Source organism: Gavialis gangeticus, unplaced genomic scaffold, assembly GCF_001723915.1.
Source record: "Gavialis gangeticus isolate Ggan-Ray unplaced genomic scaffold, GavGan_comp1, whole genome shotgun sequence".
Classification (NCBI taxonomy): Eukaryota; Metazoa; Chordata; order Crocodylia; family Gavialidae; genus Gavialis; species Gavialis gangeticus.
Genome location: NW_017729025.1, coordinates 110,100,793 through 110,117,701, shown reverse-complemented (window position 1 = coordinate 110,117,701; position 16,909 = coordinate 110,100,793). Strand labels below are relative to the sequence as shown.

At 39.8% G+C, this 16,909-nt stretch overlaps 1 protein-coding gene across 1 annotated transcript in view; it reads right to left on the bottom strand.

The window, feature by feature from the left end:
• Positions 1–267: 267 nt before the first annotated feature.
• SLC1A2 (solute carrier family 1 member 2) overlaps positions 268–16,909 on the bottom strand; it is a 161,318-nt gene continuing 144,676 nt past the window's right edge. Inside the window, exons 9-11 of the mRNA XM_019519393.1 lie at positions 14,221–14,355; positions 6,083–6,314; positions 268–1,740 (exon numbers count right to left, since the gene is read on the bottom strand). Coding sequence (XP_019374938.1) covers positions 1,666–1,740; positions 6,083–6,314; positions 14,221–14,355 — 442 coding nt within the window. The 3' untranslated portion in view covers positions 268–1,665. The remainder of the gene's footprint in view (positions 1,741–6,082; positions 6,315–14,220; positions 14,356–16,909) is intronic.

Sequence of the window (16,909 nt, the reverse complement as noted above, 5' to 3'; positions counted from 1 at the left end):
TGACAAAATATCTCCTTATTTATTCACAGGCTTTGTTCTTTACAGTCATTACTTTTCAGAAAACAAAGAGATTAACACAAGCTATTAATTCACATCAGAGAGATAGGGATTCAAGTTACTGGCCTAAATCCTGAGTTCCTGGTTTCTTCCTTGACTCAGTCCCAACCCTAGCCATTTTTCTTATAGATTTCAAATCTGAAATGTGACTGACTAATGGCTTCTTTATTAAGCATGTTGGCTCATTACATGAAATGTTCAGAGAAGGAAGACAGTTATCACTTTAAGTTAAGTGTTTCATAGATGCATCAGTAAACTGATGTGTGTTAAGCACCATTAAATTTTAACATGTTACACACAATTATTCATCCCCAACAAAAATATGTTCAGTAGTGATCTGGGGCCAGATCCTAGTATTCTTCCTTATGTTGAATAAAACCTTCTTCCCAGAATAGTCACCTGGGGACTACTTGTGGGGTTGGGTCATATTCAGTGGGAGTGACCCAACCTTCTGAAGAAAGGTGGTAGGGGCTGATACTTATATAGTTTATAGGAGGTCCATATAAAGAACACATGGGTAACATTTTCAAAAGGATCTAAGTGAGTCAGGAGCCTGAGTGCCTGCAGGTCTTAGTGTCATAAGGTATAAATGAACACCTTGTAAACTAATTTCAGTTGAACATTGTGTGTTGATTGTACAGTAATAATCAAATTCAGCAAGCCATATTCAATCAGAATTGTAGCTGAGTAAACTGGTCAGGATTTGGCTTCACCTCAAATTTATTGTGGGCCCAACTGTAACCCCTTTATCTATTCTGAGTAGTATCTTACTATATGAGTAATTGCATGGCAGTGCATGGGACTGTGTGTGGAGGAAGATAGCACTGAGTGTGATAATGGGGGTGGAGGATGGTACAGGTGAGCCCTGCAGTGCAACAAACTGTATTTGAATATCAGCAAATTCTGAATGACATTAATAGTTACAATATATCATTGCTGATGGATGTATGCTATCTTGGATGTATAGACAGTATTGATTTTAATGGAATTACACTTGGAATGAATTTAGCCCCCAAATTGAAATGAAACACTTATACACTTAAAGTGTAACAGGAATATAACAATTCAGCATTACCCAAGAGAAGGCCTAATTATCATTTAAACAGATAGAAAACACTTTGTAGACAGTTAACATTGTAGCTACATAATGTTAAATACATCAAATGTATGCCGCAGTACTGATTCATTTGTATGTCACAGAGACACTAACAACACTTTAAGGTTTATATGATACTATATGTTTGTTACCCTGAGTCCCTGGAGAGAGCCATACTGGCGTGTTGATCTTTTCATTTTGCAGCATCTACATTCTCTGTGTCTTGAGTGCAAGGGGAAGGCGGGTGAGAATGTACCTCTTTACATATAAAGTATTCCCCAGCTGCATCCATTCAAACAGTGACACAGGGGAGATAGATGGTTATGAGTTGTTATTTGGCAAAAAACACTTCAGCTAAACAATGACTTTATGAGCTCTTTGCTAAGTTTCAGCTAACAAACTAAATAAGCAGAAACCTTAGATGTTAAATAAAAAGAGAGCAATCTTCTTTAATCGTTTACCATAAGACAGCTTCAGGGGTTTATTAAAGATGGAGCTGGAATTCTCTTCCCTTAGTTTTCACGTTTCCAAGGCTCTTCCTCAACAACACTGAAGTCTGCGGATTTGCCATTGGTTGCCAGTGTTACCTGCAAGTAATTATCATTGACATCTAACTTAAAGACCCAAGGCACTTCAATGAGAAAAGTTACAAGTTAACAGGAGAATCATGGTATTTACAGGAATTGCATACTCTATGCGTAAAAAATTCCAAATTCAAGATGATTTCCAAACTTGGGAGGAAGTATATATACTTATATATAGTAGACATTTAACACTGACTAAAACATTAGTAAAAAAAATAGTCCAGGCTTTCTGGATTTTTTTCTCTTGGCTGTTTAATTTTCATAAATATTTCAGATTAATCTTCCTATTCTGTCCTCTTCATATTTCTCCCAACTTGCAAGAAAAGAACATTTATGTTTCTTTAACATGGAGTAAATAAGATTCATTAGCATTCAAAAACAAGGCAGGATATCTGCTTCAGGGCATGGCGGAATGTGAAAAGAACAGACTAATACACAGACACACATGCACGCACATGCTACAGAATCCTTTAAAAAGTGGCAGAACCACTGCTTCTCAAAGAACTAGTTTAAAGCAGTATTCATCTGGCTATTATTTATGATCATGCATGCGAAAGGTTTAGCTACGTAGCTATGCTTAGGCCAAGCAATTCTTACTTTACAAACAGAACAACAAAACACAATTATAACAAAGTTCACGCTACAATATCAATGATATAGGTTGGCAAAAGCTATAACTGTTACTCTTTCAGTTCACAGGAAATACTGGCTGGTGCATTATATCCCAATAGTCACGGGAAATGATTAAGAGGAGACATTTCTGGTGGAAGGAGCCAGAATAACTGTTTATTTGGCTAAGTAATTATGAACTGGACCTTTCCATAGTTAGGGAACTTTCATTCAACTCTAAATGGACAGCCCACTCTTCCCTAGCTTACCTTCTGATTTTCTGTCTTCAGCTTCATAGAAAAACTTACAGACAGGACTGAATTTCCATGTGATGGGTAAACTGGATGTATGGAAGCAGTGGGACATGGATACATAACAAAATGCACCAATGTTTGAAATAGTCAGTTTTCTCTTAGGTAATGGTGAGAAAAACGCATGCAATTACCAACACCACAACTGGAACTGAAAACCACATAATGTGAAATGTGTTCATAAAAAAATACAAAAATATCATGCAATAACAGCCACTTTACCCCAATATAAAGGTTGTCTACTTAATATAAATATACATTGCCTGTGCAAATCTATATACTACAGGAGCTGTCTTGAGTATATTACAAGAGGTAAACAGAGATGACAGGTTAATATTATTAGCTATTTAAACTTCTAACTAGAGTTTCAGCGAACTTTTCTCCCCTCCAGTGAATTTTGCAAGATTTAGAAATATCTCTTCAAGCTTGAGACCTAACTATTTTCGATCCTAAAAAGCTTACACTGTGTCAGTATGTGGAGCACTGTATGTGTTGAAAGTGCTTTACAAACATCAGCTAATCCTCACAACATCCCTGTGAGGTAGGTAAGTATTATTTCCATTTGGCAGATGGGGAGTTGAGTGACACAGGTAACTTGCCCAAAACCAGCCTTATGTTCCATGGTAAGCCATGGTTCCTCTCAAAAGCCTGAATGTACTAATAGGGTTGCAGGGCAGAGCAAGCGTAAAACAAGAATAGGTGCCAAATATTGCTAGTTATGCCAACTTTTAACAGGAGAGCATTCTCAGACTGACATTGTAGCATCATGAGCCGAATTTTATTCCACCTATTGAATGTCTAAGTAGACTTAGGCACCTAAGTGTGATACTACTGTTACCAGTACAAGTACCTGAAAATCCATTACTGCATCTACTTCCATAATGCACCAACATCTTACCCTTAAGACGGAGTCCCCAAAAAAGATATGCCCACCTTTTGTATTAACATTTCTTTAGCAACTTGAGCAAGGTGGAATCAGAATGCACTTTGGTGCCTAAATCCACGTTCATGTCTATTACCTGTAAGTAGAATTATGTCCTATCATCCCAAATTTATGGGGGAAGCCTGTGGGTCCAGTGGTGGGAACTACATCATAGAATCATAGAAGTAGGGTCGGAAGGGACCTTGTAGATCCTTCAAGTCCTACCCCCCGCCTGGGCAGGAGAAAAACTGGGCTCAGATGATTCCAGCCAGGTAGGCATCAAGCCTCCTCTTAAAGACCCCCAAAGAGGTCTACATGAGAGAGACTGAAGGAGAAAGGAAAGTGCATGAACTAATTTACCATTGCATTTTGCTTGTGTATAAATCTTTGAGAAACTGGGAAAAGATGGTACTCTGTATACCCAATATGATGGGGGAAATGACTGGTGTACAAGATTTGTGCTTGCAAACACCAGCATCAGGAAATCACAACCTGGGGTTGTCTTGATGCCCCAGATTCTGAGAGTTGTTGTAAACAGAGTTATTTCTACCATCTGCGCAGCTGCCTCCTGTTTCTCTGTGTGATTAATTGTTCAACAAAGAATTCCATCTTAAAAACAGGATTGTAGTGGTGACTCTTAAAATATTGCTTTCAACTAAAGAATTAACCTTCAAGCTGTCACTGGTATTTGCAACAGTTTTATGCTTTGTGAATAGCCAATATTTCCTTAGGTCATTTGTATCTTTTTAATAGAAGAGGGACTGGTCCTGAACAATGATAAGAACTTTTACATTGAAGTCAGTGGCATGTTGTGTGTTCTCAACACTACTTTAAATCCAATGTACAGAGATGGAGCAAATCTGTTGGCCACAGCAGTGTATCTCACATCACGAAATCTAGAAGCAATAAATCCAAAAGGTGTCAAGCCAAAGAAATGAGTGTTATAATAATTACTGTTTCCTTTTATCCATTTAGGAATTGCGGCAGTTTTATTGGACTGTAAAATAGATTTCCAGGTGAAGTCTAGTACTCATCCAAAATATTTTGTTTACTTTTTGATGAAACATTTCTTTTTAAAGGAAACAAACATTGTCTGGAATATTTTTTCTTCTGTTTTCTTTTAAACTAAAGAAAATGAAATACAATTTTTCCTTTATTTAAAAAATACTTGTTTTCTTTGCCAACACACCACTTCATTTTCCTTTTTACTTGCCTTTCCAGTAGAAAATAAGAAGGAAAGACAGAGGGGAGAACACATCCAAAAACAAGGCAAAAACTAAAGGGAATTTTATACTTATTTTAACTGCATCCAAAAGAAAAAGAAAAATTCCCATGAAAAGAACCTGGAAAAAAATGAAAGGGTGTTGGTTGGTTGGTTGTTTTTGTTTGTTTGTTTAACTAAAATATTTCCATGGAAAATGTTCCTGCCTGAGTCACTTGAAGCAGGCCAGGACAAAGCAGTTAAAAACCCCCCAAAACTGCGGAAAACCATCCTGGACCTACTGATGACTGTGGGAAGTAACATCAGAAGTTTTTTTGCCTTTTCCAGTGCCTAAGATAACTAGATCATTCGATTATGTGGGGCACAGTAGAAACTTAGAGGTGCCAGATGTTCTGTGATCTCTGTTTCCGTGCAAATACCTAGCTGTGGTTGACGCACCAATCTGGGCATGATTACTGATCATAACAACAATCCACTGACAGCATGTGCCACAAGCAACTCATTTTACATAGGATCAAGTGTGAGGAGCAGAATCAGCTGAAGGAAAATGGACATAAACATTATATGGTTTGTTTTTGTTTTTCTTTTCCTTCCTCTCTTGATTTTTAATCAGCCCTGCCTTGGCTTTGGTTGCTGGTATCTATCTAAACACACATCACCAACATTGACTTCTCATTCAGCTGGTAGGGTTTCGGAAGCTCGCTTTGCTCTAATCAGACCTTTTTTTGATTGTCTGTTTCAAATACATGCTAGTTACAGTAAGGATTAGATAGAAATTGTAAAGTCCTTATTGTAAGTGAACCAAGAAAGATGATGAAAGCAAAGCATACACATGCTGTATGAGTGCTGGAGCCATCAGATGACAGGGTGAATTCAATGACTGAGTCTCTTTACAGCGTATCATGGAAGATAGTCAACAAATAATAACACCTGTGTTTAGTTTGCGGCCAGCCATCCTTTGAGTGGCCATTGGTTCTCTGTTGCCAAAGAAAAGGTGATGCCATATTCTGTGTCTTGGCATATTCCATAATATATTGCATAGTGCCTTAGCTTTTCATATGTAAACATTATATATAATTTTCCACCTCAAGTGACATGTTTAAGAACAGTGCAGAAAGCTGTTTTTGTCTGCTCACTTAACATGTCTGGGGTTCATAGAGACTGTCGTCACATTGTTATTGGTGTAATATTTTTTTAAAAGACATGCAGGTTAAAAAATGAAGTGAAACAAAGCATGCACTGCTATATACAAGTCTCAATATCCATAAATGTGAAAGGTACCTTGCACTCATCTACTATGACAGAGTTGTGAGCTGCATATACACGTTGGTTTGAATTGTTTTCCCTGTGATTTTTCATGTCATCATAAATTGACTGAGTCTTGGTCATTTCAATGTCTTCATGTCCCTTATGCTGGGAATCAATGTTATCGAGCTCTGCCTTGGAGAGGTGGTAGACAATGCCAGCACCGAAAGAATCTCCCACAACATTTACTGAAGTTCTCATCCGGTCTCTATAAAAGAAGAGGAAGATAGGTTTCACACCCAATGACAAATCACTTTGGAGCAGGGAAGGCTCATGTGTGTTGTTTGGAGCTCTCTACCTGGGAAAAAGGAAAGTCAGGTCTGAAGGAATACTTCACACCCCAGTTGCTGTGGCTGTCATTTATCATTTTCAGAATGTTTAAGGGATACTTGGAAGGAAAAGGATTTTAGCTTTCTATTCAAGTTGAAAAAGATTGTCTTCCCATGGGACCTGCTCAATCAGAAACTATGTACAAACTTCTACGGCACAGCTGCTCATGCTTATTGATCTTGGCAAAGCGATTATGCAATGCAGCCAAACTTCAGAGCTAAATTTTGCTGAGCTCCCCCATGCACCTGCTTCTCCGATTGGAGATTTTATCTCAATATGCTCTTCACACTTTAGTTCCTTTAGATTAATCTGAATCTGTCAGGGCAAAAAATTGATTTTGCACAGGCAGGGAAAATTATTTTGAATTTACTGAGGTATTCTCAATTGCCCCTCACTCTGGAACTTGACTTCAACAGAAGCGTAAAAGAGGATCATCTGAAAATCTGTTGCACATCCCTGGTTCCTTGCCACCCATCAACAGTGGGCATTAAAGTGCTTTGCACGCTATGGATTCATTTGTGCCAGTGCAATGGTGATGTAGACTGGTACCAATCTCCTATGGTACCATTTTATACCCACTATATGCTAGTGTAAGTTCCACTACTGTGGAACTGTTTAGAAAGTTACATTTTATTAAAATGATGATTGGGGGTCAGGAGCTAAAGAATCATATAGGTTGTTGATAATATAGCTTGAAGAGTGCTTTAACACCTGTTGAAGGACAAAAATATAAAATAACAATATTAAATATCTGTAGGCCTCCTCAGATATGGGCCAGACAGCAGCAGTCAAAGGAAGAAAGAGAAGAAAAGGTTCTTGCAGTGTCTTAATTCCTGATGTGTTAAATAAGTCTTCTGGACCAATCAGAAATGTAAATGCAGAAAATCTGAACAACTTTTGGAAGTGTATTTCCAAAAAAATCTGCTTGCAGGGTACAAGAAGATTGAACAATATGAATTTTACTAAATGGTAGAAAAACAGGCATGTAAAACTCTACACAAAAGTGGTTATTTTAAAGTATTCCCTTTATTCTTACTTTTTCTGGTATTATGTTTGCTTTATATTGGTGCTTCTTATACGGCACTGAGGCAAAAGGTAAATGATTTCCCCATCAATGATGACTGGTAATCATTACATATGCTTATTTAAGGCTGAGTGAATCTTTTTTTTTTAACTTTTGGCCAAAGTCTCACCATAAACCATTTGAAAATTCTTCTCCCCAACTGTGAAATTTCAATTGATTTTCAAAGATAGTTTTCATTATTTTGCCAATGCATCTAACACTTCATAGCCAAGTCAACATATTCTTGAATAAAAATCATGAAGGTGCAAAAAAAAATTGGGGGGGGGGGTCAATGCTCACACTATTGTAGAAAGGAAAAAAAATCCCCCCATTTTTGCTTTACTAGAGTGAAATATTTCACACAGTTATCTCATGCATGTGTAGTCTGCTTTAAACACAAAAAGTAGAAGAATAAGAAAATACTATTGGCAGAGGTCTATTTATTTTACTGAGGCCTGTAAAAAATACTGACTTCTGCCATACAATGTTCTTTACAGAATGCCTGAATTTTCTTTGAATGAATAGACTTAAATCTTGAAAGGATTCACTGATGCCACTCTGAGATGAGACAGTCTATGCTTGCCAAAAAGCAGGTGGAGACTAGAATGCACAAATACAGATTCAGTGTGTTTTATATGTGCGAGGATCAGGGCAGGAGATACCTCGATCCTTCTGTATATGTTCATAGCCAAGTATAAAGATGCTATGCAAATTGCACAGTATTTCAGAAGTATTCAGCACAGACTTAGTAAGATTAATTTAATTGAAATAGAGGGTGAGATCATGGCTCTTTAAGTCAGTGGCAAAACTCCCTGACTTCTACTGGGCCATATATACCTAGGGAAGCAGCAAGGATGGAAAGAACATTCTTTGGTTAAAACCCCCCAGAATAAAGTCTTTGTCAATAACACTGGAACAACCTAACTGACATCAGTAGAGTGGCACCAGTGAAAATAACAGAAAAGGATGGTCTAGTAAATTATTTGTCAAAGATGTCTGAAACCTTAATTCTTAGAGGAAGACTGAGAAGAGAATTAAAAGCTCTTCTGATGAAAGCTTCTGGTTTCTTCTTTGATACAGCAAGTGCTTGAGGGGTCCTTTTAATCTAGTTTCTGCTCACTCAACGTATCTTGCAAGCTCAAGACTAGAAGAATTAGCACACACAATTACTTGATCAGCTGTGATTTGGCAAAATTATTCCTCCAAGAAGAAGGGACTTCTCATATTTAACTTACTGTTGTTGTAGCTAATTGCCATTGATTTTATGATAGTGTGGACTCAGAGGGTCTGATCCTGTAGTCTAATGACAAATCAACTTCATTGGCAGCAATGAAAATACATCAATGGGCCTACAATGTACCAGAATGAGGAAAAACCCCATAATCTCTTTCCAAGCAACTTAAAAACCAACATTACTATGTAGTCTAGATCCTAGGAAGCAGTTTAAGTGAATTCTTAGGAACCCACTGATTTAAAGAGTAAAGCCAATTTTTACCACTGTACGACAGCTGCTATTTCACGCGCGGGACTGCTGCTAAGAAATGCACCCCACCCATTTATTGTCGCACAGCATATGTCAAAATGCAGAAATAAGGCAGTGTAGTTGGTTTAGAGCAGCTATGACTATGCATCAAGAAACACGCCAGAGAATACTGCTAGGTTATGTGCAATCTTTAAGCAGATTACATTGCCTCATTTCTCTGCTTTGATGTATGCTGAATAGGAAGATGTATCAGCAGCCCTTTGCTTGTTTTGAAGTCAGTATAGACAAGTGCTACAAAGTTTAACCTACCTCATCCCTGTTTCCACTTAAGGAAGAAGCCACTTCCAGTTTTACATATTACTCTACTTTGATTAACTTTTTAGATCTAAGCAATAACTTCCACAAAGAAAGCAGGTGTAAGTGTTTTGAATTTAGACCCATCCTACCCAAGGCGGTGAGAGGAGTTAATGTTCATGCAAACTTCTCTAGCTGTTTCTGAATGTTGGTGGTAGCTTATCTAAACCTGTTTTCTCAAATTCTCTTTTTCTCAGTGCAAACTACCTTAGTATGTGAACCCCAGCTATAATATTGTCAGTCACCCATTTAGAAAGTAGCCAGCTTTTGGCTAAAGCTAAGGATGCTGGATACATACCAATTATTGGCAAATAATTGCCTTCCTATTCAATGTCACTGCCATCTTTTTTGTTTAATTTTTAATTTGACAGACTGTGAGAGCTGTGAAAGGTTGGGAAACTTGTCTGGTGAGAGAGCCTGATCTGTGAGTGTCTCTCTGTATCTAATCTCTATATTTTAGAAAGGGACTCAGAAGATAATAATCAGATCTGGTTCCAGAAACCTATCAACCTCAGTTTGACCTGGAACAGTCAGGGTTGATACCCATCCAAAATTCAGGTTCGATTTCAATCAAACTGAAATCTTTCAAAACAGTTTCTGTAAGATTTCAGCCTTGCATGATAGCAGTCTTGTGAAGTCAGCTAATTTTGTGATAAATTCATTCAGTGAAATGAAAAGTTCTTCGATAAGTTAGTTTTGCAAGATTTTCATGATCTTCCTTTGAAATACTATTACGATAGCTTTTCTTTAAAGATTTCTACAGTATTTTTTCTATCCAATAAAATTCCAAAAAAAGTGTCATAATCAGGCGCTGAGTGTTTCAGTAGTTTTATCAGCATGGCACAATATACAGACTTTGACTCCATTTTTGTTATTTATATGCTTAACTCCTTGATGCTAGGTCCTTATTTTTGTCACTGGATTTTCATGTCAACTGTCAGGACAGAGAGACCCACAGCTCTCCAAATACATGAGCAAGTGCCAGCTTGGCATTTATTTGGAAACACCCCTTTAATGTTTCTTTCAAAGGCTCCCTCTCTGCTTCTGGCCTGTGTATTGTATCAGGTTCTATAGCAGGAATTCACCATTATCAGAGCTCCATAGTACAGACATTTCTATTTCAGTATTCCCTGATGCGAGACTAAGCAAGGGGAGATGAACCAAGGGTAAAAATGTCTGTGGCCAGACTGCACTACTGTTTCTGGCAGGGGATCAAAACTGCTGGCGAGTTGCGGCTCTGAGGTTTGCTAGCATAGGCTGGCCAGGTGAATATTTTTAAATGACATTTCCCTAAAAAAACAAATAAACCACACACTTCATTTGCACAGCCTTCCTACCAGCTGCAGAAACTTACCTATTTGGCCTTCTTGTGACAGCCAAGAAAAACATATAATTAAAATCTGAACATATACCTCCTTTCGCTCTCCCCCTCCCAGCTGCAGATTCCTAAGCTGCTTTCTTGTTTTGAGGCATGACTTCATAAATATATTTAAAACCAGAGAATATCACGTTTTCCCTTGCCAGCTGCCTTTTGACTGCTGAGCCCCACCCTGGTTCACCATTCTGAGTCATGACTTTTTGCAATTTCACTTTTTAAAACCACCTTCTACATTTTCTTATCCGAGCTGTTAATTCCTGTCTCTCTTTTTTCCTGAAGTTGATACTGAAGCTATGAGCTGCTCTTCAGAACCCTTAAGCACTGGTGTACAGGGTATCACAAAAGGGGTTTTATGCTGGTTGTGTCATAAGGTGATCTTTTCTATCAGGTCTAGTAGATATACTACAGTAACAGGGTGCATGAGCCATTTTTCAGGGTTGATTGAGACCTTGAATGCCCCCTGGTAAGTCATGAAGAACTGGTGACTACGATAAACAGCATATGATGTTCTTTCACTGAAGTTTGAAGGTCAGATTCTCAGCTCTGCTCATCCAGCTTTGCACCATTATAACAACACAGTAGTGATTTAAAGCTGCTTTAAATGGACAGTTGGGGATTCTCCTGGCATGGTGAAATCCATAAGTGGTAGAAATCTGGTAGAACGGTACCAGCTCTCAGCTTTATACCTCCCCTTTCTGAAACAACCATCTATACCCTGACAGTTTAGGCAGTAAGCCAGGAGATGCACTGGTCTCTACTAGCCTTTCTATACTAGCAAAAATTGAGGATCCCAAGGCTGCCTTTAACTCTTTCATCAGGCTGAACTTACAATTCTATGGGAAAATCTCAGAAATAGCTGATGCTGTCAAATTACGAGGAACCCAAGTTTGTGACTCTGGCTGTATTATTATTATTTGCTATATTTTAGTATGAGTAAGAAGTCTTCAGAATCTAAATGTGAAGGAGAGAAGTCCCAGGATAAGGCAGATGTTATATGGCTGAGGACATGCAATATCACTTAAAGAATTTGCACCTCAAATATCTGAGACTGGAAGGCAGGTGTGTGAAACTGAGTTCTGTTTTAGGGATCGTTTTAGGCAAGCTGGAGAGGAGAATCCTTCCCCGTTTTCCAGTGTGCTTTCTTATTTAAGCTGTTTTGTGTGCCTTCTTCAGATATCTGTGTAACAGGGAGTCCTGTTACTTAAGGGGGAATTGCAGTTGGGTCAGCTGGCCCAGGAAGGTCTAGCAGCTAAATGAAGAAACCAACTGCTAGCAGAGTGATAGCCAGAGCCCAGATAGCAAAACAACAACCAAAACAAATTGAGCTGTGAAGAGTCAGGCAGTGAGAAAATGCTGCTGCCTAAGAAATAAGCTACCTATCAGGGGAAAGGGGACACACCTGTAGGCAGCCCAGGGAAGTCACAGGGCAAGAAAGCGGCAGGGCTCAGGAATATGAGGCCGAGCCTGAGCCCAAGCCTGAGCTCAAGCAGTCAGTCTGGTCCTGAAGGCCACCAGGGAAAGAGCTCTGCTGAGCGAGATAAAGAGAGAGAGAGAGAGAGAGAGAGAGGCCAGTTTCTGGGTGACTGACAGATCCTGCTATGCCAGTGCTGTTACAAAAGGGATGAGGGCTGGCAGGGGGCAAAGACTAAGCAGGGATTGACATGCAACCAGTGAGCTAAGAGTTTAGTTGTTGCTAGGGGGCTTATGGTTTTTGTTTGAGTTTTGACTGGAGGACTGGGTTTGTGAATGTAGGGAAGGTTTGGAGGTCCTAGAGCATCATGCAAGGCTTGAACCTGCAGGGAGGAAGTCACAAACTGCGAAGTAGCCCAGAGGGGCTGAGACAAGGACCAGGGGCCCAGCAGCCCAGTTGGAGCAGAGATGGGGCTAGGGCCCAGTGCCTAAAAAAGGGCCAGGGGCCGAGAGTGAGAGATGCAAGGGCCAGGGGCCCAGAGATACTGACAGCCAAAAGGGCTGGAGCCCAGAGGCCAGGTAAAGCATGGTGGGCCTAGGCTGGAGGAAGCCCAGTGAGAGGGGGGAAGAAGTTTGGGAAAGCAGAAGTCCCAACAATGGTTTTAAGAATTGAACTTGTAAGGTGGGGGTAGGCAACCCCTGGTACGGGTGCCCATATGTGGCACTCAAAGGCATTTTGCTTGGCACACGTGCCTCTGGGTGGATGGTGAGGAAGGAGACAGGGTTACCCAGCCACAACAAAGATTGGGACCCTTGTGGCTCCCCTGCCATCTGCCCTGGCACACCATCTTACAAGTTGAAGTTGTGGGTGTTTTTGGCACTCTGCCCAAAAACGTTGCTGACCCCTGTTGTAGGGGGGTAAGGTTCCCCTAGAATGATTAACTTTTAACACCTGTGAGACCCAGACATGGTTACAAAGGATATCAGAGGCCACAAAATTAGCCCTTAAGCTGATTAGTGCCCAGGAGGCACAGACAGGCCAGATCACTTAGTGCTTGAAAGGTGAAATTGAGACTAGTGGGGTCTAGGAGGGACCTGCCAGATAGTTGCCCAAATGAGCCTTCATTTATCAGGCAGCCTCCATTCTTACAAATTAACCAATTACATCAAGGCATGGCATGACAGAGAAAAAGAGCAGGTACCCATAGAGCCAAAGTGGGACAGGCAATGCTTGGCCATGAGGGGGTATCACGGTCATCTCAGACATACTACAGTCATCTATAAGGCCTCTATTGGAAGGATTTAAGAATAAGAATAAAAAGATGCATCAACCTGATTCCATTAGAAAGACAGAAGTTGCTACACTGGATTCGATTAGTGGTGCATCTTATCTGATGTCCTGTCTTCATAAGTACTATATATTTCAGAGAAAGGTTTAAGATTCTCAAACAGGAATATAAAATTTTGACTGCAGGAGAAGGCAAGTTTCTTCTGAACTTCAGGCAATTGTCAATTGTCTTGTAGCTTGAAGAATGAGGTAGGATATCTGGGTATAATGCTATTTATACAAATGCCCAATGCCACATTCATACAAATCTCCAATGTTATAGGCAGATAGCATTGCAATGTAATCTACAGGCTCTGTATCTATACTTTGTTTTAGACAAAAGAAACTTTAAAATCAGGGAAATGTGAGTCAAGAGATGAACTAATTGCTGTTGAGAGAAGCCTGTGATGTGAAAGTAGCATTAAGAAGAGTCTTTAGAGAAGAAAAGTATCTGGTAGCTTAGGTAGGAGGATAGGAGTCATGACCCTTAAGAGCAGATCCTCAGTTCGTGTAAATTGGTTTCAATGTACCAATAACAACTTATACTAGCTGGAGACCTGGCTCTGGGTTTTCCTCCCTGCTCTAAGACTGACTCATCAACTGGCCAGTATCAAGCTGCTTAACAGGTCTGCACCCCCTTTGCTCTATCTGTAAAGTATACATATTTTTAGAGTTTACTAAGATTCACGATTGAAAAGCAGCAGAGGAAAAAACCTGTTTGTTCCTTGGACTTTAAGTGGCTTTATTGGATAGAGTTGGCAGTACTTACAAGAGCCAGTCAACAGCAACAAGTAGACTTATATCCTGAGTGGGTAGGCCTACTGCAGTGAGGATCAGCAGCATGGTGACCAGGCCTGCACTGGGTATACTGGCAGCTCCAACACTTGCTAGGGTGGCCGTCAGACTGTAATAAATAAAACACAAGACTGGGTAGCAGAAAGAAGAGTGTAACTGTCAATGTGAACTAACTTCAATGACTTTTTTCCCAGAACATCCACGGCTACATAATTCTTGAAAATAAGCTCAGACCATAACGTTTAGGATTTTGTCCCTTCAGCAACCTGAATTTAAGTGTTCAAATCTGAGGGAAGAGGGGGTTGTTCAAACTTCTATCAGCATAATGTCAATTTGTAACTTTCATACGTTCAGACTTCACTTAGTTTTTTAATTCATTCCAGTCTTTTTAGAGCCAGGCTTCAAAGCCATCACTTTTGCTTAGATCCCTCTCTCCATTCCAGCTAGAAAGGTTGTGACTGTAGGATTGTAGGTGGAGCTTCCAAAGTGGTTCATGAACAATTACTTATAGTATTTGAATTGTGAGATTTTTTTTTGGTTTGGAGGAATGGGTTATTGTCAATAAAAGATGGGGAAAAGCCTAAGAAGTCTGCTCTCCAAACTTTGTCAACCTGCAATGCACAGAGTCCAGATATAAACCCATCCTAGTTCTGATCTGAAAAAACCCCAGAATAAATTTTTAAAAAAATTAAAAACCACCTAATTAGGTTTTTCAAACCTTCATTCTCACAAGTATGAGGTTGAAAGGAAAAACAATAAATCTCTGTGCTCAGAGTGTTGAAAGTTTGGGAAGAAAAAAAAACCCTTCCTACAGACAACACTAAACTTCAGAGACACTGGGCATTCCTTTGCAGAATGGAAAACAAATTAGAAAGTGGGAGAGCCAAGAAAAACTAGAAAAAGAAGTCTCTGTCTTTCTGAAATAATCCCATAATTAACTAATAATCTGAGAAAATAGGTACACCCAGGAAGATTTTAAAGGGCTTCCAATAAGAAGGTGGGGCAGTATGTGTCTTCATAGGGTAAGTGCCTGACTATAAGCTACAGTCCTTATTTGTGAGAACAAAACATATTAGCCTGACTACTAGATCCAAGATTTGGAGCATTTTGTTATTGGTTTAAAGCATGATACACACATGAGCAGATATAAAGAGCAACTGGGGCTGGTCAAAGGAAAAATACTAAGTCTTCTTGAGCCTGCATTGGGTCATCTGAACCCAACCCCACCGTTATGAGTTGAGTTTGGCAGACATAAGATGACTTTCCAGTAATCTGCATTACCAACCTAGGGGACAGTATCCCAGTGTTGCAACAAAAATATCACCCCGTCATATTGCTGAAGGAACACAACTGGCAATTTTGCTCTGGCTAGCCCAAAAGAACTCACTGCTGTCTGTAAAACAAATTTTAAAGCAGCCTCTGGGAAAGTCCATAAAGTCAACTGCACCCACATAAAAATTAGAGTTAAGCATGAGACAATTTGTCAGAGTGGGAGTAAGAGGAATAATACAGGTTTTAGTTTACAAAGCCCAGTGACCATCAGTGGGGCCCCCAAGCTGAACTTTTCTGGCATCCAGTATTACATTTTCAATTTATCTCTAAAATTATTTTTTTAGGTCTAAAAACAATATTATTATCCAAGATCTATCATCTGCTTTTGTGAGAAACAGCCCCAAACCAATTTTACTATACTAGGTAAATTGCAGGAAGCAAAGAAATGGAAAATGTTCTGCTAATATAGTTAGGCAAGCAACACAACATTAGAAATTCCAATCCAGGTGCTTCTTTAATCTAAAAAAAGTTTAATTGAAAGGAAGGTGGGTGGTTTTGAGACACAGGAAAAAGGCAAAGTTGGCAGCAATCACATGTGGTTTACATTGTAATGATTCAAAATGTCAGGGTTGGTGTATTTGTCAGGTTTTCCATTGTAAAATAACTTTAGCAGCACCAGTCATAACTTTGCCATTCTCTTTCATTACACAAAGGATTGAATATGAGTTTAAACTGGATTACAGTAAATGTTCCAAAAATATTCTTACGCAAGTTGAATGTGTACTTTCCTCTGTGTTTCCAACTATTTCAACTTTGTCCTATATATGGTTATTTGAGAAGAAGAGCTATGTCCATTATATTCTGGGTTAACAGTAAACAGACTGATGGTATCTCTACTAGGGCTGTGCAAAGCTTTGGTCCCTGATTCAGTGGCTGAATCTCTGAATCCGAATCGAATCGGAACCGTGCAAATTGATTTGGAAAAATTCAGCTATTTGGACATAGACACAGCTTTAAATGTTTTTTCTACATACCTCTAGGTAGCAGGTGGCTTGTGAATGCTGCGATGCTGAGGCAGATGGTGCATCTCATAGGAGCGGGGGGAGTTCCCCAGAGTGCTCGGCAGCAGACCCGGAAGTGGACCACTTCCAGTTCACTTCTGGGTCCACTGGGGAGTGCACTGGTGGGCCCCCCTGTGCCCCCTGGCTCAGCAACTGCTGGCTTCTAGGTCTGGAGGGGGGCACCCGGGGTCCCCCCATGGCCAATCACCAAGCCAGGGTGGTGCAGCGGGGGCCCTGCATGCTCCTGGCAGACCCGGAAGTGGAATGGAAATACTTCTGTTCCACTTCTGGGTTCACCACTGAACACGTGGACCCCCCCCCCCCAGGGGA